At 43.5% G+C, this 25,594-nt stretch overlaps 1 protein-coding gene across 1 annotated transcript in view; it reads left to right on the plus strand.

Moving 5' to 3' along the window:
• The window catches only part of SETBP1 (SET binding protein 1), a 338,546-nt gene that overhangs the window by 216,627 nt on the left and 96,325 nt on the right, over positions 1 to 25,594 (plus strand). Inside the window, exon 4 of the mRNA XM_040984958.1 lies at positions 19,880 to 23,336. Coding sequence (XP_040840892.1) covers positions 19,880 to 23,336 — 3,457 coding nt within the window. The remainder of the gene's footprint in view (positions 1 to 19,879; positions 23,337 to 25,594) is intronic.

A 25,594-nucleotide genomic window follows, 5' to 3' on the forward strand; every position in this document is an offset into this window, starting at 1 on the left:
TTGATCCACAAAATGTGGATTCATACGTACCTGAAAAGAGCCTGATCACCATCGACCGGCTGCCATGTTGGCTAGTGCATGGCAGGGAGTACAGTGTTAGGACATTACAATTTCTAGGTTACTCCCAAATGTTGAGAAGAGGATTAGGATAATTTCATGAGATCACATAGTTTTCTATTTGAGAAATCAGATGGCAGCATGAAACAAGTGCCAGAGGTGAAATGGGATGATCATCTAGACATCTGAAGGGCATACAGCTACTCTCACATAAAAGCCGTGGCTGTTTGTGTAGTTCTCATTCCTTTCTACTCAGCAACATGGCTGAGCCCTGAAAAGCCAGGGACTAGTATCCATACCTAACTGATGAACACACCGAGGGCAAACGGCATAGCCACTGTGCCTGAAATGAGGCTGAGATTTGGCACTGCACATTGACCAACAGCCAGGCTCCTGATGCTGTTGAGTCTTGCCCTGCATTGACTCATAACCATTTCGGTCACTTGATTGAGACGAATATATCCTGAGCCTGCTAAACTCTTAAAATTAACTACCTCCATGGCTTAGAGTAGGCATTTCTGTCTCTATGGAGAAGTCAGATTTACTACATGTGGGGGAAGAATTGAGCAAAGTTCATTTGCTGGCACACCATTAAACATGGCACTCTCAGTGTTGGCCACTAAACAGTTACTCCGGTAAACACTCAGTCTCTTCCAGCCTTGGGCAATAACTCTTTAGTTGCCCCTTATAATTGGCCTTGGAGAATATGTTGTTGCTAAAATTAGTATGTCCTAGACGTCCAAACTGCTACATTCTGTAACCTCTACAGAGCCCCGGGTAACTGCAAGAGCACATACGGTCTGGGAGATACAAGTCCGCAGGAAAATAAAATCAGCATGGTCATGATGAGGTTGAAGATTGAGTGTTGGTATGCATTTGTAGAAGTTCCATAGCTACTAGCAAGACCCAGTCTCCAGTCCTTTTTTTTTTTTTTTTTTTTTGCTTTTTACTTTTCCTGCCAAGTTTTCTACTTTCTAGGAAATTTCTACAGCTTGTGTTTTATATTTGGTTGTAGATAGACACAAACAGGAAAATATCAGGATAGCCCCGAAGAGTATGAGAGACCCTTGGGACTGTCCTCCTTCCAACTTATCCTAAGAGGGCGACTGCCATCTGGATAATAGAGAATGCCAGGTTTAGGGGTCAGGAACCTCTGTGCTTCTGGGTCCCCAGGCTCCTGTCTTGCTGTCCTTCCCCCTGATAAACAGACTCGGATTAGTGAATCAAATGTTGTCTGCAGCCTACAGCCTGGCATATGATCAGCTCAGGAAAACCATACCGAATGGCTAGACAAGGAAAAATTACCTCGGCTACAGTAAGGAATTTCTTTCTCTTTAATTGTGAATTAAGAATACTCATGTTTCAAAAACTAAAGAGACAAGAAGATACTTAAACCTCCGTTATCATGTTAGCTGACTTTTTCTACATGATTTTATAGATGGGACAACTGAGGCCCGCAAGAAGAATGGGTGCACTTGAAGCCCAAGGTCCACCCTAATGCTTTTTCTCCCATACCTCCTGCTTCTTGGGCTGCCTTTTGCTTTTCAGGGGAACACTGCCAGATTGGTAGACAGATTTATTTAGAAGAAACCTAGAGATATACTACAGACCCCGGGGATATCTTAGCGCCAACTCCTCTGATCATTTGATGAGAAACAAACACCCAAAGTAGCTTATTCACCCCATCTCTTTGGGGAGGATTGATTCATCACAGTAGCTATTTAACTATATCTTTCATGGCATCAGATATGTCTCCAGGTGACTCTGAAGAGTACAGGCAGAGGCCAGGGTCAAGGGAACAGGGCAGTTACTCAGAGAGAGCTGCTACCTGCTTGGAGGACACATCCCATCTTCCAAACACCCTCTTTTTCCTCCCTGTGCCTGTGCAAGTTGTTTATGTTTCACCAGAATGAGCTCAACTTTCCAGGGGAATGTTTTAGTAGCTGGGAAAGTTGCTGCAGTCCTACCAGGATCTTCCCTCTCTCCCTCCCCATCCCCATAAACCGCAACGCCCAAGCTGTTGTTGAGGACACACCACGAGGCAGTAACCAACAAGCAGAGAGGCAATTAAATCTTACCTCCATCTCCCAAAGTGTCTGCTTTCACCTACCTGCATAAATCCACACACAATAAAATGCCGATAAATCTCCTTTCATTCCCTAATATAAATATGAGACTACAAGGGAAAAAGGTTGGGGCTAAAGTGGAAAGGAGCAGACTGGCTGTTGCCTGCACCGAAGTGGGAATCTATCCCCCCGGCATACTCTCTGCAGAAAAATGAGAATGGGTACTCAGGCTGCTTTTATGGTGGCGAAATGACTGTTTTTGTGTCACACTGAATAAAACCTGCTTTGGGCGTTAGAAGTTTATCACCAGAGTGGGGATTTTTTTGTTTCCTGTTCCTCTACCTTGCTCCGCACACGAAGCTCATCAGTGGAGGCAGAGAAAGGAGCAGGGTGAGGCTTCAGAAGTCTTGAAGTCTGTAGCAATTATGTGATTTTTAAATATTACACCAAAACATATTCTAATGTATCCTTGCATCTTGTGCTGATTTTCCAGGGAGTGCATTTGGCATTCTTGGCTTTCTCAAGTAGTTACAAGAGTTCTGAAGCAAACATTAACACACGGCAGTAATAAACTACATTTACTTAGTGCTTTATGGTTTCCAAAATGTTTTTTCCCTCCCTTAGGTCTTCAGAGCACACTGGAAAGAAACAGAGGTCCAATGTGACCATTTCTGTGGTGGAAAAAATGACACGCAGCCAAGCTCAGTTAGTTATCCCAGGTCTCAGAACTATTTCATTGCTGTTGCTAGTTGTGTGTGTGTGTGTGTGTAAACTAAAAATCTGATTAATTCAATTGAAGGCAATTAAATTTAGATTCTTAGCACAGAGTGCCAAGTTGGTAAGAGCCTCACACAGAGGGTGAGATGGGGCGATGGTGTTGTGGGATAGTAGGTACCACCTCTGTTGCTGGGATAACACAGGACACCAGTTTGAGTCCCAACTGACCCATTTACAAACTAGCTCCATACTAATGCCATAGGGAAAAAAAAGAGGATTACACAAGTCCATAGAAGATCCAGAGGAAGCTTCCAGCTCCTAGCTCCTAGCTCCTAGCATCAGTTGGTGAGTCTTGGCCATTGTAACTATTTGGCAAGTGAATCAGGGGGTAGAAGTCTGCCCCTCATCCCATCACCTTGGCCTTTCAAATAAATAAAATTAATCTTAAAAAAAAAAGTGAGGACCTAGTGTGTAGCCTAATGGCTTAAGTCCTCGCCTTACATATACCAGGATCTTATATGGATGCTGATTGAATTCCGGGCTGCTCTGCTTCCCATCAGCTCTGTGTTTGTGGCCTGAGAAAGCAGTCAAAGACAGCCTTAAACCTTGGGACCCTGCACCCATGTGGCAGACCTAGAAAAAGCTCCTAGCTCCTGGCTTAGGATTGATTTAGCACTGGCTGTTGCGGCTGCTTGGGGAATGAACCAGCAGGTGGAAGATCTCTATATCTCTTTTTCTCTCTGTAGATCTGCCTTTTTAATAAAAAAAAAAAATAAATCTTTTAAAAATTCTAAAGAAAATAAACTGGGTGAGATGGTGCCTGTGACACTGGGCCGAATTGAGGTGTTCTAGAAGGCAGGCTTATACCATTCCACAGCTGTCGTGTGCCCCAGCCTTGAAAGATGTATGCCTTGGTGCATAATCAGCAAACTCCAGGAGGAAAAACACAGCACACCTCAAGTTTCTGGGAGACCACAGAAAGCTTTTCACTGTGTAATTTTTTGAACTTTTTGTTCATTCATTCATTCATTCATTTGGATGCCGAGAAATAGAATCAGAGAAAAACTGACAAACAGAAAGGGATCTTCCATCCATTGAGTTCACATTCAAATGCCCACAAAAGCTCATGCTGGGCCAGGATGGAGCCAGGGGCCTGGACCTCAATGTGCTTCTCCCCTGTATGTGACCCACGTACTTGAACCATTGCCTGCTGGAATGCGCATTAGCAGGAAATCGGACTTGAAATGAAGGCAGGGACTCAAGCTCAGACATACTGATATGTGTGCCTGTGAATGTGTCAAGCAGCATCCTAACCTCTCTGCCAAATGCCTGTCCTCCTAGAATGAGTTTTGTCTATGGTTGGTACCTCATCTTCAAAAATGCCAAAGCAGGTGTTCCCCTGAACAGAGATGGAGGGACTTTGTGAAAAACAGCTATACAGTACTCTGGCCTGAGACATGGTTTAGCACAGTGGCCCAAGAGAGGAGTGGCTGGAGAAGTAACTGGAGAGGCAACTGTCTGAGAAGTGGTCAGTTTCAGGAGCAAGCTAATGATCAAGGGCAGACTCTCCAAGCAGAGGTCATCAGATGCATATTCTGATGGTTCTGCTGCAAAAATCAAGCCGAGCAAAAAGTTAGAATGAGCCTTTCTCTGAAGATCAAATCCCCAATTTTGACTCTTACTGGCTGTGTGACTTGGTACTCTTACTTCTTCTACATCGAAAAATGAAGAAAATAAAAGATCCTACATGATAGGGGCAAAAATTGCAGAACTCTACTAAACAAGAATGTCGGCAACTACCCGTAAAAACACAAGAGTCCTGGGCCCTCATCCAGAAGCATGTCTCTGAACCATGTAAAGAGAAACTCGGCTGGCTCTGTACTTAACAGAGACCCATCACCATGTTTGGGAAATGTCTGTTTGGGGAAAGGGACCAGATTAATCACTGACTGTCCCCTTTCTTCAGGAGACGAGTTCCCTGTTGTCTGAATGCATTGGTTCCATCCAATCTCAAAGGTCTGACCTTGAGACCTGATTACTCAATCCACTAATGCTGCCACTTCATTGCATGCTCCTGATTCCCAAAGGAAGAAAGAACTGCCGTCTTCCACCTTCCCTGAGAGAGGTGGAATGAAGGCTACCATCACAACAGAGAAGGACTCACATGTTTTTAAACCAAACATTGTCCTGTAAGCTTATCGTGACTCAGTCTGCACCTATCCCTCCATCCTTCATCATGCAGTATGTCTGAGTTCAGGATAATGCCCCAAGATGGATGTCCAGCCCACGCTCAGTACCCAACTGGAGGAAAAAGGTGGGCTACAGTACTCACTGGACACTGGAGTATGGTGGGCTAAGGCTACAATCGGAAGAGTAGAGGCAGTGGTGCTAGTGGATTCTGGGGCAGCAGGTTCTGAGCACCTGAGTAGCGCAATCAGGAGCCCTTTGCATCCCATCAGGAAGTGAGGCCGCTGCTGTGCGCCAATTAGCCCCTCCATGCCTGCCCTGTGGCTGTCTCTGAAGTGCTCACCCTGCAGCTCTCAGCTAATCTCTCTCTAAATTTTCTGAAATCGGCTTCCAGCTCTTTTGCTGAGAGACTGTTTTGATATTTGCAGGTCACATAATTGAGGCCCAGTTTTTTGTAATTCCGCCCCCTGCCAGGAGTGCATTTCCAGAACCACAGAGAAAGTGCTGTGATGTGGCTTCACACAGCTGAGGGCAGTGAAGCAGGGGATTCCCGTCCAGAAGTGCATTTGCTTCCCATTGCAGGACCTGGTCCTGGGACTCCAGCTGGCACCAGATAGTCTGCTTGTCTCCCCTACTTGCCTGAATTATCTAGGGGCAGAAGACTTTAACTCTAAATACAAAGGCGCTATGTAATGGATCAGTGGTGTTTGTGCAGTAATGAGATCCTTGTGATTGCCCATTGTCAAGTGGCTCCCCCAGTGGCTATTTGGAGAGAGCTGAGGTTTGAAGCATGGCTACAAATTGAGAATCGGCGGCAGGAGACTGAAGCCAAGAAGCACCACCAAGGTGTGTAATTGTTAGAAACCATCAGTGAAAAAAAAAATCAATGGAATATAAATGAAGAGCTTCCTGGTAATGTCTCTCCCACAAACCCATTTCTGATGGATGCGTTCAGAAAAGCAGCTTATAAAAACATTCAAGATGTAGTATCCGTTTTTGAGGACCAAGCACTGCATCAACATCTAATGAGAAACCCCATCTTTAGGATAGACAGTGTTTAGTTTCTGGAGGAGGAAGTTTAAAAATAAAACACCAAAGGAATATTCAGTTTCAGTGTGGAGCTGGAACCCAGAGGCTGGTGCAGCCCCAGGCTCTCCAAAACACTGCAGCTCTCAGCTCTTACCTGGATGTCAAGAACAGTGATTGCAGCCCAGGGCTGGACCAGTGCATCTTTAACTTCCGTATACCAACTGGGAACTCTTTAGAAACTCTCCAGCCTTCCAAGTTCAGAATCTGCATTTCACAAAGTGCGGTGACCCATCTTGTGCTCTGGTTGTCACTCTACAATTGGTTCTGATTCATCTGTACTCCAGACATCCTTTCTCATCTTGCTCATGTGGGGAGGGGAAGACACTAGTGAATAGACCTAAAAATATCAAGGGATTTCCCACATTCCCATTACTTGGCCACTTAACTCTTCTCGAACTCAGCAAAATCATGGTTTGTGCTCATCAGGAAAGGATCCCAGAATAACTAGAAGGCGGCAGTGGCTAGCTGGGGCAGGCAGCAGATCAATAGTCTAGACTACTCAGGACCACTGGGGTCCTGGGTCCCTGTGTTTGCCACAGAAATGCCTCCGTGGAGGGAAACAAAGGATGAGTGCTTCACCATGGGCATCCTGGTACGTCCCTGAGTGTGACAGTCCCTCCAGCCACTGCCGATGTTATTAATTTTTAAAACAAACTTCCTGATTGAGGTTCTGGCTGCCTCTAAATTGTCTCTACAAGGAGACTGTGTACTAATTAACCCATAGAAACAATCAATGATGTACCTTTTTCAAGTTTCAGGGTGATTAGAATATGAAAATGAAGAGCACAATGGTGCAGATGTTTTAAAATCACAGCAGACAGCAATTAGTGACACAGAAACCAGCTGCTTATCTCTCCAGATAAAGCCTCTTAATAGGGAATTACACTGGAGGAGTCATTACCCAGATGGATCGCACATGATTTACAGAGGAGGCAGGGCTGCGCTAACTTTGATTTGTGAGCCAGATTCCCGAACAAGCTTCCCATTTCGTCCCTCAAAAGAAGGTGAATTTGTGACTGGGGTGAAAGCAGGCTTCATCGTGCTACCTGTTGACCCAGGAGTGCCACCCAAGAAGTGGAGAGGAGGGAGCAATGAGTTCTTGCAGAAGCCATAAGTCCCATCCCCTAGCTTCAGGCTCTGTGGTTTGGGGATGAGTGCACTCAGCTGCCCCCTTGTACAGCAGAGAGCAAGGGACAGTGAGTCGTGAAAGAAAAGGCCCTTGTCTGTGTGTTTACCTGCTATGGGGCACTCTTGTAATGATTTTTTGTGCATTTTTCTCATCTTAGTTTTTTTTTTTTTAATTGTATAGTTTGCGTAAAATTTACCAAAATGCATAGATCTTAGGTATACAGTTGCAGGAGTTTTGACAAATGGCATAGCTCTGTAGTTTATATTCCTATCAATAACAGAGCGCATCCATTCCCTTCAGCAAATGTTGGTCCCTTCGCCATCTCCATCATGCTCTTCCCCGTTCTATGGATAAACATTTTGCTGGTTTCTATCATAGCAAACTTGTTTTGCCTATTCTAAAACTTCATGTGACTGGCAATGTGTATTCCTTTGTGCTCTGGCTTTTTTTTCGTTTAGTAAAAAGTTTTTTTGTGCTGGGAAGGGGATTGGTAAGTGGAAGGCAGGGTGGGATTTTAGGATGTAATCGTACGCTGTGCATTTTATCGGCCTTTGCTTGTTCTTCAGCTTGACACCTGGGCTTTTTCTAGAGTGGTAACAATTTGAAATCAGCCACTATGATGTTTGTATGAAAGTCTGTTTGTGGACAGAGTTTACCTCTATTGCACAGTGAATAGGGGTGGAATTGCTGGATCCTAGCGCCTATTTATCCTTAAAAGGCACAGGTGAGATGTTCGCCAAAGTGACATTTTCCATTTACACTCTCTTCATCATTGTGAGACTTTGAGTTGCTCCTCATCCTTGTCAACACTTGCTGTTTCCGTCATTTTATTTTCACCATCCGGGTGAATGTGAAGTGGTTGCTTAGTGTTAGTTTCACTGACACTTCCCTGATGACAAATAGCACTCAAGAATATTAATATTTACTGATCATTTTTCTTTTATGCCCAAGTGTATTTTGGCAAAGGTATTTTTCAGTTGTCAGGTGATGTAAAGGTGGTCAGAATGTCATTCAAATCTGTATATTTTGTTCTGATTTCTTTTGGTCAGTTTGTTTTAGAAATTATTGAGAAAGATACTTAAAACATCTCATTAACTGTGGAAATGTCTTTCGTCTTTTAATTCTTTTAATTTGAAATTTTAGGCATTTGAAATTCTGATTTCATGAGGTACAAAGGTAGGATTATTGCCTCTTCTTGATGAATTGCCTCTTTCATCATTTTTGAAATATTCTTAATTATCTCTGGATAATTTTTGCTCTGAAGCCTGTTTTGCCTTGTATTAATTCACTTCCTTCCACATTCTCATCTTTAGTGTTTTTTTTTAAGTTTAACCTCTAGGTGTCTTCATATTAAAAAAGTCTGTATCTTCTAAACAGCATGAAGTTGGCTTTTTTCTAATTTAGTCTGATAATCTTTCCCCTTTTTTGTAGCATTTAGTATATTGAGAGCTATTATTAAGACTGCATTGTTAAGTTCAAATACACCATGTGGCTGTGTAATTTCACTTCATTCTGTATATGCTCTTTTTTAAAAATCCTTTTCCCCCCTCTTTTTGGCTAATAAAATATTTTTGCTGTTTCCTGTGTTTTTCTGTTAGCACTTTCAGCATCCCACTTCGTTCTATTTGCACTACTCTCAAAGGTCCTAACCTACTATGAACTAATATCCCTTCATACGCAAGAGAACTTCAGAAAGTTCATGGAAAGATGACTTGAGAGACGTGTTTTAATTCAAAAAGTGTTGAAATTCATGCATACAAGATGTCTTCAAAAATCTATCCAAAATGTGTATTAGGAAGGAACTAAGCATGGATTTCCAAAAACATGTGTTGTGCAAAGCGTCTATTGATTCTGTTGTCCAAGAACTTTTGAAAATACCCTCAGCATGTTTCAAATCTCCATTTCTCTTCTTTGTTCTATTGTTAGTGCATATTTGATTTCCATAAATTTATAGATGCTAAGCACAACTTTGTTTTCTCTTCTATAACCAGTTCCCTTTGAAGGTTTTAAGAACAAAAATAAATCATGTGATATGTATCCACAAGTTCACCATTCTCAGCACTTTTCTCTCATGTGTATTGATTGGAATTCCAATGGATTGACATACTTTTCCTTTAACCTAAAGAACTTCTTGTGACATTACTTGTAATTCAGATCTGCTCATATGAATTCACTCTATTTCTCCTTATCTAAAAACGTTTTGGTTTTGCTGTGCTTTTTTTTAAGGATATTTTTAATGACTTTAGAAATTTAACCTGACTTTTTGTTTTACTACTTTAGAAGTGTTGTTTCATTTTCTTCTGGCTTATATTTTCACTGATGGGAATTCAGGCATTACTTTTGTTCTTACACTCCTATAAATATTTTTTTCCTTTAGCTGCTATTAGAATATTCTCCTTATCTTTGTATTTTAAAAAAATCAGTTTCTTTCCAACTCGATTAATTGTAATTTCTACTTGTTTTTATTCTGGCTGAGATGTGTTGAGTTTCCCAGCTATAGGAATAGACATGCTCTATTCGCTCTCCTCTCTTGCTGGTGTTTCAATTACATGCACTCATGCAGTTGGACCTCTTAATACTTTTTTTCCCCCATAGGTCACTGAAGTGTCACTTTATTGTAAGTTTCTCTCTTTTCCTTTCGGTTTGTATATTTTATATTGGCTTCCCTTCATGCTCATTGAACTTCTGTCCGGCCCATTTATGAAAACTCTGAAGGCCTTCCAGTGATTTGTTCGTGTCAATTATCATAATCTTGAAATTTAGAACTTTATTTTTATGTGATTGCCATCTTTGTGCTGAAGCTTCTTGTGTATTTATCAAGTATGTACATCTTTTGCTTTAAATATTTGCACATTTTTATGATGCTTGTTTTGAGGACTTGGGTCTGTTTCTATTCTCCAGATCTGTTTGCGGATCACATCTGCCTGCTTCTTTTCCTGTCTAATAAAATGTTTTATGGTGAATGTTACAGAGAGTCTGGATTTTGTTGTTTTCTTTTAAAGAGTTTTGACTTTGATCTGATAGGCAGTTAATTTACTTGCAGATCAGCTGTGTTCCACCGAGAATGTCTCATAGAATTTGTTAGGGAAAGACCAGAGTAATGTACAAAGTGGCTGCAGCCACCCCATTCTGCCTGATCAGAAATCCTACACAGCTGAACGCTGTGTGACCTCGGACTTCACATTCCGTTGTAGCACTCTGGTTGCTTGTTGCTTCTAAACATTGTGGAGTCTCGCCTTTGAGTGTCAATAAAAATGTGTCCAGAGACTTACGGCAGTCCCCAGAAAGGCATGTGAAGTGTGTTTCGACATAGCCTCATCCTCTCAAGTACCCAAGCCTTTGCATGCTTGGGAGCCTCCAACTCTGATCTCTGTTTCTTCTCAATGAAGCTATAGCTCCTGCCGCACTGCTTCTCTGCTTCATTTAGGAAACCCTCCCATCAGGAACATTAGGAATGTTCTGGAGCCTTCTTCATTTTCTTTTGTGTGTGTGTGTTATCTTGCACCCAGTGCTAGAAACTAGACAGTCTATCTTATGCATTGTCATCTATATACTTTACATATCTCCAGTCATATGTTTGTTCATATTTTTCTCTCCCTAGAAAGGTGCGTCAAGCACCTGTTTTCCCATCCTGGTGGAAACGAGGTCAATGGTCTTTGTGATGTTATTATTGGTTATTTATTTGTTGCTGAAGTGAAGAAACAGATGGTTCCCATCTGCTACTAAGAACTAGCGCTAGGCCAGGCTGAAGTTGGGAGCCTGGAATTCAATCCAGGTCCCTCACGCAGGTGTTTAAAGCCATTAACCTACTGCCTTCCAGATCTGAATTGGCAGGAAGCTGGAGTCAGGAGCCTAAGCCAGGAATCAAACCAGGTACTCCAATATGGGACACTGTTGTACCAATCAATACTATAATACGTGCTCCCTGTTTTTAATTTTGCAGAAATCCTGTGTACTAATATCTCTTTATGAACTGTTACCAACTCCAATAAAAGGCCCACATGCCCCAGATATCAAATGAGAAGTGTTTCTGTGGGAGACACATCCAGATGTCTTTCCATGGCAATTCATATGAAAAAATATAAAAGTAGGATCAGTTTGCAAATGTAAAGGGGAAATCCATATCCATTTAGGAGACTAGTATGTCTTCTGGTGTCCCATGGAATCAGATCATAAAATCATCATTCAAACAGGCCATTTGGTGTCATTCTTCTTTACCATTCTTTTTCCTTAAAGGATTTATTTTTATTTCAAAGCTAGATTTTACAGCATGAATGAGAGACAGAGGGGAACATCTTCCATCCCTTGGTTCACTCCCCACAAGGCTGCAATGGCTGGAACTGAGCTGATCTGAAATCAGGATCCAAGAGCTTCTGGATCCCGCACTTGGGTGCAGGATCCCAAGGCTTTGGACCGTCGTCCACTATATTCCCAGGCCATAAGCAGAGACCTGGATTGGAAGCGGAACAGCCAGGATGTGAATCAGTGACCATATGAGATATTGGCTCTTTCAGGTGGAGGATTACCTAGTTGAGCTACAACACCCCCGCCCCCCTTGCTTATATACCATTAACAAATACAAAAATGAACTACAATGGGGGCAAGGTACTTTGTGACAAGCTCAGCAAAAGCTAGCAATTTCATTTCCCCTATTCACGAGCCTTAAATGCTTATTTTCCATTTTCCTTACTTGAATGAAGTCTCTCACTTCCTGTCATTTCTCTCTCCCTCTCCCTCTCCCTCCCTTCTTCCTCTCACCCTTCCTTAAAGAAAATTCTTTGCTCTGCGCTATTCTGTCCAGATGGGTTGTTACAAAGAAGGTCAGAAGCATCTCTCCTGCCCCATCAGTTGGCTCTAATTCAGAAATGCCTTTCCAAAATCCTAGGACTTTGTGGATCAGATTTGAAAATCACTGAGCTGAACCATCTCCTGATGGTATTAAAGCATCTGCAGTCCCCAATCCAGACAAGGCTTGCTTGGCTCTCTTCCACTGGTTCTCAGTTGTGTGTGCTCACTGGAACCATGTAAGCCCTTGGGAGAACATACAGTGCTGTTCAGTCCTCACCCCCGAAACGTGGAGTTAATTATTCTGGATCAGATCCTGGGTGTCATCTTCGTTACAAGCATCCCAATCAGAACCCCTGAATCTAATCTGATGGCTTGGAGTTCACATTCTTGTCTCTCGTACTGAGTTCCTGGTGAAGTTCGAGTCTGTCTTTGCCCAGAGATGGAGTGTCAGGATTCCCCAGGTCTCTGGGGATTGGCCTGGACGAGGTGAGGAAATGGAAATCTCAGGAAGGGAGGTCATGAACACATGCACACCTGGTCTATTCTGTGACGTCAGTAGTCTTACCCACCTTTCACCTTGCAATATACTTGGAATACCTCCGCAGGGGACCACAGTAGAATTTTCTTGCCATTTCAATTTGAGAGAATTTATGAGTCAAAAAAGAATGTTCATTGTTGCCAAAGTACCCGTCCTATCAGGACTATGGTAATTTGTTCTGTACATTTATCACCAAAAAGTGCTGCGATTGTCATAGCAACCACAGAACAACCCCAATGTAGAAAAAAGTGATGGTGTTGAAAATCAGTGGTTTTTAAATCTCAGTTTTACATCAGTGTTATCTGAGCAATAGCGTAGTGGTTAAAGTCCTTGCCTTGCATGTGCCAGGATCCTATATGGGCGCCGATTCTAATCCTGGCAGCCCTGCTTCCCATCCAGCTCCCTGCTTATGGCCTGGCCTGGGAAAGCGGTCGAGAATGGCCTAAAACTTTGGGACCCTGCACCCACATGGGAGACCCAGAAGAGCTCCTGGCTCCTGGCTTTGGATTGGCTTAGCTCCAGTCGTTGTGACCACTTGGGGAGTGAACCATCGGACGGAAGACCTTTCCCTCTGTCTCTCCTCCTCTCTGTATATCTGCCTTCCCAATAACAATTAAATAAATCTTTTTTAAAAAATGCATACTCTGGGACCTGGCATGGTTGTCTATTGGCTACCTTAACATGTACCAGGATCCTATATGGGCATCGATTCTAATCCCAGTGGCCCCACTTCCCATCCAGCTCCTGCCTGTGGCCTGGGAAGGCAATCGAGGGTGGTCTAAAGCCTTGGGACTCAGCACCTCTGTGGGAGACCTGGAAGAGGCTCCAGGCTCCTGGCCTCAGATCGGCACAGCTCTGGCTACTGCGGCCACTTGGGAAATGAATCAAAGGATGGAAGATCTTCCTCTCTGTCTCTCCTTCTTTCTGTACATCTGACTTTCCAATAAAAATAAAATAAGTCTTAAAAAAATGCATACTATGTCTTTCCACATGGAGAGATCGCAGATGAGTGAGTTAACTGTGAGGACAAGCAATTTGCATTCAGAGCAGGGCCTTTGGCCATTCTGATCCAGTGACCCAAGACCGCATGTTGAGAAGCACCAAGTGCCAACTTAAGAGATAAAACTTCCCTCACTGCTTCATAGTCAGGCATACTTTCCTGCTCATGTACACCAGCATAGTTCCCAAACAGTAAATTTGATCGATATTGGCAGAAAGTAGCAGGGGACACAGCCAGCCAACAAGAGGAGTCTACTTGGATTTTTTTTAATGAATTAAATAATTTTTCTCTGGTTGAAATCACTGTGTCTTCATGGTAACAAACCTTACTTTTGGAAAGCCTCAGAAAACTGACTTACTCATTATCTTCCCATGTTATAGACTTTTTAAAAAGCAATCAGTGGCCCAGTGCTGTAGCCTGGTGGCTAGGGCCCTAGCCTTGAAAGCACCAGTATCCCATATGGGTGCCGGTTCTGGTCCCAGCAGCTCCACTTTCCATCCAGCTCCCTGCTCCCACGTGGGAGACCTGAAGGAAGTTCCTGGCTCCTGGCTTAGGATTGGCACAGCATCGGCCGATGCAGTCACTTTGGGAGCAAATCATCGGATGGAAGATCTTTCTCTCTGTCTTTCCTCCTCTCTGTTTATCTGACTTTCAAATAAAAATAAATAAATCTTTAAAAAAAAAAAAGAGCAATCAAGACTTTATATGAATTGATTTGGTGACTGGTGTTGCACCATGGTTGTTGAACCTTGCTGCCTGAGCTGCTGATATCCCTTATAATTGCTGGTTTGTTCTCAACTGCTCCACTCCAATCTAGCTGCCAGCTAAAAGCTTTGAAACGTGGTAGAAGATGATCCAAGTATTCAGGCGTGGTCTTTGTGGCCATTTGTAGGGTATATGAGTGAAAGGAAGATACCTATAACTTTTCGTGTGCCCCCCTCACCCTTCCTGGCTTTAACTTTGACTTTCAGACAAATAAATAAACCTTGAAAAGAGTCATTTATCTTTTCTGGGTCTCCCAAGGATTTGATAACCATCCTCTACTGCTTTCCCAGGCCGTATGCAGGGAACTGTATTGAAAGTGGATCTGCCAGGATATGAACCAGTGCCCATGTGGGATGCTGGGGTTACAGGTGGATCAGCCTGCTGTAACAAGGTGCCGGCCCCACCTTCTGCACGTGTTATTGCTTCTCATAAGACATCTGTCACAGTCTCATAATGCTAGGTTAGATTCACTTGTCCATATTTCTGTCTCCTCTTCCTACACTAAGTGATAGAGGTCAAACTTTGATTTATTATTTACCTTTGTATTCCCAGGATCTACTACAAAATCCAGGACCTGGACAGTTCTTGATAAACGTTTATTGACTTGATTTAAAAAAACAAATGACTGGGTGCAGTACCTATGATCATTGCAAAACATTTATCAGCACACAAAAGACAACACATTGCTAATCTTTCCATTGATAATGACTCATGAAATTAAAGCAAGAAAATGCATTAAGTGGTGAACCAAAACCCTTCCTTAATCCTGAAGGCATAAAGGGTAACACCTCTTGAATGAAATTTTTACTGTTAGCTCTTTCCTATCTCTTGTTAATTGTTTCACTGTCCAATTAACTTACATCTGCCTTTTTGAGGAAAGCCATGTGACTGTCAGGAAGGTGGATTTTACCCTGGCTTTGGAAAAACTGAGTGTCCTCAGGGCAGGCCAGCTAAGACTAATGCAGTTATGCTTATGGGTGCCCAGTGCTCCCCTGGACCTCTGCTTCACCCTATTATTCCTAACATTTCAGCTGCAATTTGCTCCCCTGGGAGAGCCCTACAATGAAAGTTTGGGTAGACAAAAGAGAAGCTCAACGAAGGATCAGGAGCAATGGAGGGGAAATAGTACATTAAAGCCTCCCCTTGGAGGGGATGCCAAAAGGGATCAGAGAGGACCAGAAAGGAGTCCAGGGACCACTCCAACCCCGGATTATGGCTGTATGCCATTGCATTTCATGAGACCCCAAGTCTGCATCAGCCATGGCATGTCATATACACAAAGGTGAAACTGTCAGTTCCACTATGTTCTATGCACCCACATGGGAAACTCAGAAGAAGCTCCTGGCTCCTGGTTGGGGATCAGCTCAAGTCCAGCCATTGCAGCCATTCGAGGAGTGAATGAGCAGATGGATGATCTCTTTATTCCTACCCCTTTCTCTCCACCTCTGCCTTCTAAATAAGTAATTCTTTTTTAAAGAAGAAATTAGGTCGGAGACTGGCCTGCACTTCATATATTGCAATATATAGGTCATTAGTCTTACTGCAGACAAAATGAAATGCCTATAGTAAAATATAGATTCATTCATTCCATAAGAATTTATCAAGTGTGTGCTGTTTACCAGGTATCATGCTTGATGCTTCTGCAATGATAATATACAAGGTAGAAAAAGAGATGGATGTCTTAATTTGATCAACAAAAAAATAAAATGCAAAAGTTAAACTAGGAAACATGTCACGAAGATGTGACTTGTGATTTCATAATAGGGGTGTTTCTTTAATGTAGAGGATCTGGTGACTGAACTGAAACTAGAATATGATGAAAGTGTTCATGAGGAACATTACTGGGTTCTAAGGAAAAGAAAATAGAAACACAGACAAACATGGTGGGAATCAAGCACCAAGATTCTAGTCCTTGCTTCAGCTGGAAGCCCTTCTGTGGATTTCAGTGTCCAGAGCCAGGGAGAAGGCCATTGCTAAAAGAAGGGGGAATGGCTTATTTTTCCTAGGCACAAAACTATGCCATGCATTTTTGTCCCTCTCTAATTTGAGGGGCAAAGAAAGAAAGGCAAAAGTGTGGTCTTCCAATCTGCTGGTCCACTTCCCAAATGCTCACAGTGCCCCTGGCTGGGACCAAAACTAGGAGCCATGAACTGTATCCAGGTCTTCCACACGAGTAGCAGAGACGTAACTACTTGAGCCACAACCTGTGGCTGACTAATGGATGCATTAGCAGTAGGATACAATCAGGAAAGGACCCAAGATTCAAACCCTGGCACTCCAATGTGACATGTATGCATCCCAAGCAATATCTTTTTTTTTTAAAGATTTATTTTATTTTTATTGGAAAGGCGGATATACAGAGAGGAGAGACAGAGAGGAAGATCTTCCATCTGATGAGTCACTCCCCAAGGGAGCACAATGGTCCATGCTATGCCAATCCAAAGCCAGGAGCCTCTTCCGGGTCTTCCACATGGGTGCAGGGTCCCAAAGCCTTGGGCCGTCCTCCACTGCTTTCCCGGGCCACAGGCAGGGAGCTGAATGGGAAGAGGGGGCCGCCGGGATTAGAACCGGCGCCCATATGGGATCCTGGGCGTGCAAGGTGAGGACCTTAACCACTGAACCATCACGCCAGGCCCCCAAGCAATATCTTAACTCCCCATGCCAAATGTCCACCCTGCCAAGTATGACTTTGAATAATTACCCCGCACTCAAACTCTCAACAGTTTAACATCTGCCTCTCAGTTAAGACACCAGTTAAAATGACTTCCCATAACTTGTATCGGAGTATGTGCATTAAATACCTAACAGTGGCTGCTGACTCTAGGCTCCTGCTAAGTCACACTCTGGGAGGTTGCAGTTATGACCCGTGTTGTTGAGTTCCTACTACTCATGTGAAAGACCCGGACTAGATTCCTGGCCCCTAGCTTTGGCTTGGTCTAGTTCTGGCTGCTGTAGGCATTTAGCATCTGGGGAGTGCACCAGTGGAGAAAAGCTCAAATTTAGTGTGTGTGTGTGTGTGTGTGTGTGTGTGTGTGTGTGTGTTTATATGTGTGTATGGTTATATATACATATACACATATTTATGTGTATGTGTTCTCTCTCCTCCTCTCTCTTTCAAATAAATAAAAAAAAAAGTTGTTAAAAATAGTATAAAATGGCTGAGTATCAGTAATATATTTTCAACCATGGACAGGAAAACTTTGCCTCCAAGCCTTCTTCTAGCTTTATTATGCTGTTAATAAACACATAATGCCCATCAACATGCATAGCATAAATGTTAAATTAGCAAAACCCTGATTCATAAAAGATAATTAAGTGGCATTTAGTATTTTATGGCATAAGTAAGATTTCTAGGCTTTTCTTTTAAAAGTTGGAACAGCAGCTTTTGACCACAGCAATAAAACCTAGTAAACACAGTCAACTGGCTGGGCCAGTTTTCAGTGTGGTGATGACACTGGTGCCTCTGCTGTAGACTGCAGTTTGAAGAAAAAAGTATTTTTTTTAATTCTCCTTTTGTCACCTATAGATTTAGCCTATAGACACTTAACCCATGATACTTGAAATACCTGTGCAATGTTGTAAAAATAAACAGCATATTAGAAAATCAAGGAGACAGGAAAAACCCTAGAGATTCTATACTGGTGTGAAGGAAATCCTACTTGCATTTTGACATTGCATTGAACCCATAGTGATTTTTGCTATTTGAGTTATTATTATTCACAGAAATTGTAATTTCTAATAAAGCATTATTAAATTATGCCCAAATGAATGCCAGTGAGAGTTCTCTAGCATCAGTGACAATTAGAGAAACGACATGATAAATGGATGAATGGGCAGATGGGTGGATGTATAGACAGACATATAATTGAATGTTTTGCAATAAAATGTTTCTAAATTCAAGGTTAATCATTCTTCAGTTTACTAAGATTTCCCCTTTTTTAAACAAAACTTAAACTAAAACATCCTGTGTAAATTAGAAAACATGAGCTTTAGTGGGTGCTTCTCCCTAGTAGCAAGGCTTAAAATCTGTCTGGAACAATGACAACATATCTATTAAAAATAGTCTTAATAATTAGCGATGATGTGCTTGCCATCCCTTCCATTTGTGGTTTTTGTAGATGCTGATGGTCATTAGCCAGTTTTTCATTTATTTAACTAAATTACCTGAGAAAAGTTTCTTTGGGGTGGAAAGGTTTCTTGAAGGTTAGTGTCAGGAAATCAGTTGCTTCAGGGGCAGGCCAGCCATAGTAGTCTGGCAAAAGCTGGTGAAATACATAGTAGTCTGGTGAAAGCTGACCACATTCAGGCATGTGCAGAGCAATGACCACATACGTTAGGAAGCCAAGAAATAAGTTAGGCCAAACTCAGCTTAAATAATTTCCCACTTACAAGAACTACTACTGAGGACAAACTCCCAGACTACCTCTCAAACATCACAATTCGATGAAATCTCTACCTTTAATCCATCAGTTCTTGATCTAGACCTTCAGAATTTAAACACCTGCGTGAATTTGGGGAACAAGTATGTTCATTCCTTAACACTCCACATATTCTTACTGTGCTGTGCCTGAAACAGCAAGTCTTAACCTTTTTCAATTGAAGAATCCATCCTAAGACAGGTACAGAAGACATTAGAATGTAATCAATGTAGAGGGCGCATGGTTAAGACAATTGAGAGACATGATATTGAATGACAATGATTTTTTTTTTTTCTTGCTGATCTGGTTCCATAGGAAAACCAAGATTCCTTTGGGGTCTAAGCAAGAGAACAAGATTGAGCTTAAGGATCTTTTAATGTGCTAAGCCCCCAACGCTCCCAGAGTTTGTATGCATTTGAAGGTTCAGGATAATTCTTTCTAGTCTGTTTTCTTTTTCCATTTCTTTTCCTTGCCTTTGACCACTTTTCTTATGCAGTCTTCATACTCCTCATTTTTGCCCTCCATTCCTCAATATGTGTTGTCTTTGTATTTTGCAGTGGTTCCTTGTGAGTTACTCATTGGAACACAGAGATATTGAACTGTAGAATAAACTGTGTATTAAACTGTAGCATATGAATAAGCAAGGGCACGATCTGTATCTGAAGAAAAGCAGGGAACTAAACAAGAATATTAGGAGACAAGACATCAAGATTCCATTCTGGACCATACCCCCTTGGACAGGACTGCCCCACCCTGTCCCCTGGCTCAAATTTCAGCACCCCGACTTGTCAACCACAGACACTGGGCTACTTGACCTTCAGCACCTTGCCTCCTCTAAAGAGTTCTACTCAGATTGCTTTCAGCTGAAAATAGGCCAAGCTTCTGTTATTTAAGAGAAAAATACAGCAATTGAAGCAACTTTATGAACGTTCAAAGCCTATGCAATGAGTCTGTGGTGCTGCATTTGAGAACACTTAAGTGTTGGAATTAAGAGTCTCTTTTAACATGGTGCCTGTTCCTAATTTTTCAAATAATTAAGCCTTTTGAAATTGAGTTGTTTGTCCTTCCAACGTACTCATCATTGTACTCTCTTTCTCTCTCCCTCCCCACCCTACCTAACCTCAGGCATATGAGAGGCCACAGAAGCACTCAGCTCTCCATTATGACCCAGGCCTCACACAGGACTTCACCGGGGACACCTTAAAACCAAAGCACCAGCAAAAAAGCAGCAGCCAGAACCATGTGGACTGGTCCAGCACCTCTGACAGTGGACCCACCACTCAGAATTGCTTCATCACTACAGAGTCTGGCAGAGAATCTGCAAGCACCAGCAAGATCCCAGCTCTTGAGTCCGTGGCTTCCTTTGCAAAGGGCCAGGGTAAGAAAGGCAGTGCAGGGACCACGTGGAGTCAATTGTCTAACAGTAGCAAAGATCTACTCTTGGGAAGTGTGGTTCCATCCCCAAGTAACCATAGCTCACCAGCCCCACCCAACAGCTCGGCTGAGTGCAATGGGCTTCAGTCCTTAGGAGATCAAGATGGAGGGGCCACTAAGGATGCTCCGGAACCACCTGTCATAGGCAGCAAAAAGAAGTCTAGTAAAAAAGATGCAAGTCAGACCGTCCCAAACCCAGACCTGGATTGGGTCAAGAGTACTCAGAAAGTATTTGACAGTGCCGAAGGGAAAAGGGATAGCTACTCTGCAGAGAATACCCAAGAAGTGTCACCAGCCAGGCCGAACGTGAATTGCATCAGTGGTCCTGAAAATGACTCCAGTCATGTCCGGATTACTATCCCCATCAAGACACCCTCTCTAGATCCAAGCAGCCATAAAAGGAAGAAGAGGCAGTCCATTAAAGCTGTGGTCGATAAAATTATCCCTGAGAAAGCTCTGGCTTCTGGAATCACTATGAGCAGCGAAGTAGTTACCAGGATTCTTTCCAATTCAGAGGGCAATAAGAAAGATCCTCGTGTCCCCAAGTTGTGTAAAATTATAGAGAATGAGCCCCCCTCAGTTGGCCTTGAAACTGGTGGGAATATTGAAAAAATTGTCCCAGGAGGTGTGCCTAAGCCACGGAAGCCACCCTTGGTTATGACACCTCCAATGTGCACAGAGCACTCTCCATCAAGAAAGCTGCCAGATATTCAGCATCCAAAATTTGCTGCAAAACGGAGATGGACATGCAGCAAGCCCAAACCCACTAGCATGCTCCGAGAGGCAGTCATGGCCACCTCTGATAAACTGATGGTGGAACCCCCATCTGCCTATCCCATCACCCCATCCAGCCCTCTGTACACCAACACAGACAGTCTTACTGTGATCACTCCAGTCAAGAAGAAGCGGGGACGCCCCAAGAAGCAGCCTCTGCTCACAGTGGAGACAATTCACGAGGGCACGTCCACCAGCCCAGTCAGTCCCATCAGCAGAGAGTTTCCTGGCACTAAGAAAAGAAAGAGACGACGCAATTTAGCAAAGTTGGCCCAACTTGTGCCAGGAGAGGACAAACCCATGAGCGAGATGAAATTTCACAAAAAAGTTGGAAAACTTGGCGTGTTGGATAAGAAGACCATCAAGACGATCAATAAGATGAAGACACTGAAGAGGAAAAATATTTTGAACCAGATCTTGTCCTGCTCCAGCAATATTGCTCTGAAGGCAAAAGCTCCTCCAGAGACCAGTCCAGGGGCCACAGCCATCGAAAGCAAACTGGGCAAGCAGATTAACGTCAGCAAAAGGGGGACCATCTACATTGGCAAGAAGAGGGGCAGAAAGCCTAGAACAGAGCTGCCACCCCCATCCGAAGAACCCAAATCAGCCATCAAGCACCCAAGGCCTGTTTCTAGCCAGCCGGATGTTCCAGCCGTGCCTTCCAACTTTCAGTCACTTGTGGCATCTTCACCAGCAGCTATGCACCCACTTTCAACACAGTTAGGTGGGTCCAATGGCAACCTAAGCCCCGCCAGCACTGAAACCAATTTTTCAGAGTTGAAAACTATGCCAAATCTCCAGCCCATCAGTGCTCTTCCAACCAAAACTCAAAAGGGAATCCACAGTGCAACCTGGAAGTTGTCTCCCCCCAGGCTGATGGCCAACTCTCCTTCACACCTTTGCGAGATTGGCTCCCTGAAGGAAATCACGCTGTCCCCTGTGAGTGAGTCACACAGCGAGGAGACGATCCCAAGTGACAGTGGCATCGGGACAGACAACAACAGCACGTCTGATCAAGCAGAAAAGAGTTCAGAATCCCGACGGAGATACTCCTTTGATTTCTGCTCCCTGGACAACCCGGAAGCCATCCCATCCGACACCAGCACAAAGAATCGACATGGCCACCGGCAGAAGCATCTCATTGTGGACAACTTTCTTGCCCACGAGAGCCTCAAGAAGCCAAAGCACAAGAGGAAACGGAAAAGCCTGCAAAACCGGGATGATCTCCAGTTTCTGGCAGAGCTGGAAGAGCTCATCAGCAAGTTCCAAGTGTTCAGGATCTCTCACCGGAGTTACACCTTTTACCATGAGAATCCATATCCCAGCATTTTTCGGATTAACTTCGATCACTATTACCCGGTGCCATATATCCAGTATGACCCGTTGCTCTATCTTCGTAGGACTTCAGACTTGAAGTCAAAGAAGAAGCGTGGTAGGCCTGCAAAAACCAATGACACCATGACAAAGGTGCCTTTTTTACAAGGGTTCAGCTACCCTATTCCCAGTGGAAGTTACTATGCACCCTATGGAATGCCTTACACATCAATGCCTATGATGAACCTTGGTTACTACGGTCAGTACCCAGCTCCTTTGTACCTATCGCACACGCTTGGAGCAGCTTCCCCCTTCATGAGGCCAACAGTGCCCCCACCTCAGTTCCACACAAGCTCCCATGTCAAGATGTCGGGGGCAGCAAAACATAAAGCAAAGCACGGGGTACACCTGCAAGGACCTGTTGGCATGGGCCTGGGGGACATGCAGCCATCCCTGAACCCTCCCAAGGTGGGAGGTGGCAGTCTATCCAGTGGTCGGCTCCACAAGAGAAAACACAAACACAAGCATAAGCACAAGGAAGACCGGATCCTGGGGACCCACGACAACCTGAGTGGTCTCTTCACAGGCAAGGCCACAGGCTTCTCCACTCACCTCCTGAGTGAGCGGCTGGGCAGTGGGGACAAAGAGCTCCAGCTGGGGAATGAGAAAAGTAAGCATAAGGAGAAACCAAGACACCTGCACAGCGATGCCAGCCACAAAGCTTCCAAGAACAACTTCGAAGTGGACACCCTGTCAACGCTGTCGCTTTCCGATTCCCAGCACTGGACGCAAGCCAAGGACAAAGGGGACCTGAGCAGTGAGCCTGTGGACTCATGCACGAAAAGGTACTCTGGCAGCAGTGGGGATAGTGGCAGCACAAGATCGGAGAGCCTGGATGTATTCAGTGACATGAACCCTTCGAGCGACAAGTGGGACAGTGACGTGAGTGGGAGTAAAAGGAGGAGCTTCGAAGGCTTTGGGACGTACAGGGAAAAGGACATCCAGACCTTCAAAGTGAACCGCAAGGAGAGGAATTCTTATGACTCCTCCATGTCCCCAGGTAAGGCTGAGATCTTCAGACTTGAATGCTCTGGTTGTTTAATGGCAGGACTCTTCACTTCAAAGGTAATCATCCTAGGCACATGGTGCCCGCTAGTCTGCAGAGAGGAGGAAATTGGGTCCTCCTCACAGCTTGAGTTCATTGATTACTTTGTACACTGTTTACTCGCCATTTCCTAGGTCTCCTTTCTCCTGCAGCCATAACCTGAGAAATGGTGTATCCATTGACAATCCAATCATCCCCACTACATTGTGCTCTTTATTAAAAAATGCTATTCCTAGGTACTCACCTGAACTGATGGTAGAATTTGCTAATTGGGTAAAGCTTCTAAAAATCATGAGGAGTATCAATAAAAAGTCAAGAATGCTGAAGCTGGAAGGAGATCACTGCCTAGATTTTCAAACACTATCTCTCCAGAAGCCACATATCTTAAATGATTAGGAAAGGCGTGGGAAGTGGGTGATCAATACATCCTGAAGTCTCACTGGTCAGGGAGCCACAGCACCAGGTATTATTATTTGCTTTGTCTGTTGGTATTTGAGACACTGCCTAGGACTGGAGCCCAAAGGGAACCCTTAACCACGTTCAGATACTTGTCATTGCCCTTGCTGTTAGAGTGAAGGAACCTGGTTGGGAAATTCTGTGGGTGCCCTCCCCTTGTATGTCTCTTACCATGTCCGCTAGAAGAGGATTCTGCCCACTAATCTCACCCAAGGTAGCTGTTATTATTAGAAAGACTGTGTTTTTTGCCAGTTGCTGGTAGAATTTCTGCATTTACCTCCCCAGCCAAATAATCCCATCCCCATTGTGGCAGCCTCACACTTCTGCAAAAGTATACGTTTGCTCTGTCCATACATTACATAAATGGTGGAATCCCTATAGAAAAAACAACAGGCATTTGCTTGTAGAGTGGTAGAAACTCATTATGCTGGAGCTGTAGAAGCTGGAAGATGTTCTTGGGTCCACCTTGTCCCCAAGTAAAACTCTTTGGTCAAAGCCTGGCTTTTGAGAATCTGTGTGTAAGTTTTGGATGTTCTAGTTCACGTCTGTTTATGATGTCCTCTTCCTTTCCAGGAAGACCATAATTATTGAAGGTCAGAGTAGTCTATTCATGACAAACTAGAGACATTTTGAAGCCAGCCCATTTCAGAAAAAAATATGATTATGAGTGAGAAACTACTTAAAGATGCTCCCTAATTGCTTCTTGTTTGTGTGACTTGTTAATGCAGTAGATGTTCTTCTTGGCTAATGAAGAAATCCATTTGCAGCCAGGGCTTCTGCATTTGCTAAAGGTGGTAAATGACCAGTACTTCATGCCTGCCCGAAAGGATTCTGCTTATCTGGCACTCACCACGTCTTATCAGCAGACTTTTTTGAAGTCCTTGGTTTTGTGTTGACCCCAGGTTTACCCCACCTGGCCAGGAAGCACTGGGAGAAACTTATTACTTGAGAACTACTATTGATACCTCTTTCTACATAATGGTACTTGTTTGAAATCTATAGTAACCATGGGCAACGTGTTCTTGTTTTTGTATTTTCTGGGTATTATCTGGCTAGGAAATAATGGTGTTGAGCTATTGCTAAAAATCTACAAGTAAGAATCTTAATGTCATTGCCCAGAGAAGCAAATCTTGGAAGCTAAACTCAGGTATTTTGGGGTGTTTGGTTTCTCAATGGTCCTAACTGGTTTTTACCATGACAAGGCTGTCCTGCTGGCTTCTGATAGACTTCATGGTTTTCCCAAACCAGTGCTCATCCATAGTTATTGAATGTATTTCTGAGGATACCCACCTGCCAGCCATCCTGCTGTCCCTGTGTTTACCTTCCCATCGTTGTCATTGACCACTACTTTATTCCAAGTTCTCCCATCTTCTCATTTTATCTTCACCCAGCCACACAAAATGAAAAGAAAAAGGCATTGTAACAACTATAGGGGAGGGAGCTTAAATCAAGCTCAAGTATTGGATATAGTTCAACTCTGTTAAGAAATCATTTATGTGGCCTAACTTAGAGTATTCCAGCCCTTAAGGATTACTGTTTTCCCATCAGTAATTTGAAGGATTTGGAGCCAAACCTCTGGAGCATGCAATGACGTCTGCTAACACCTTTCTTGCAATATTAGGAGAGAAGATACTCCTGTTTCAATGTTTCAGATAAAAATGCCAAGGCTTAAAAAGATCCAGGGATCTCCCCAGGTTTAGAAAGTCATCACTTTTCAAAAAGTGTTTATTTATTTAAAAACAAAGAGCAGGTGAGGG

This window comes from Ochotona curzoniae, unplaced genomic scaffold (assembly GCF_017591425.1).
Source record: "Ochotona curzoniae isolate NIBS_2020 unplaced genomic scaffold, NIBS_Ocur_1.0 contig_43, whole genome shotgun sequence".
In the NCBI taxonomy this organism is placed as follows: Eukaryota; Metazoa; Chordata; class Mammalia; order Lagomorpha; family Ochotonidae; genus Ochotona; species Ochotona curzoniae.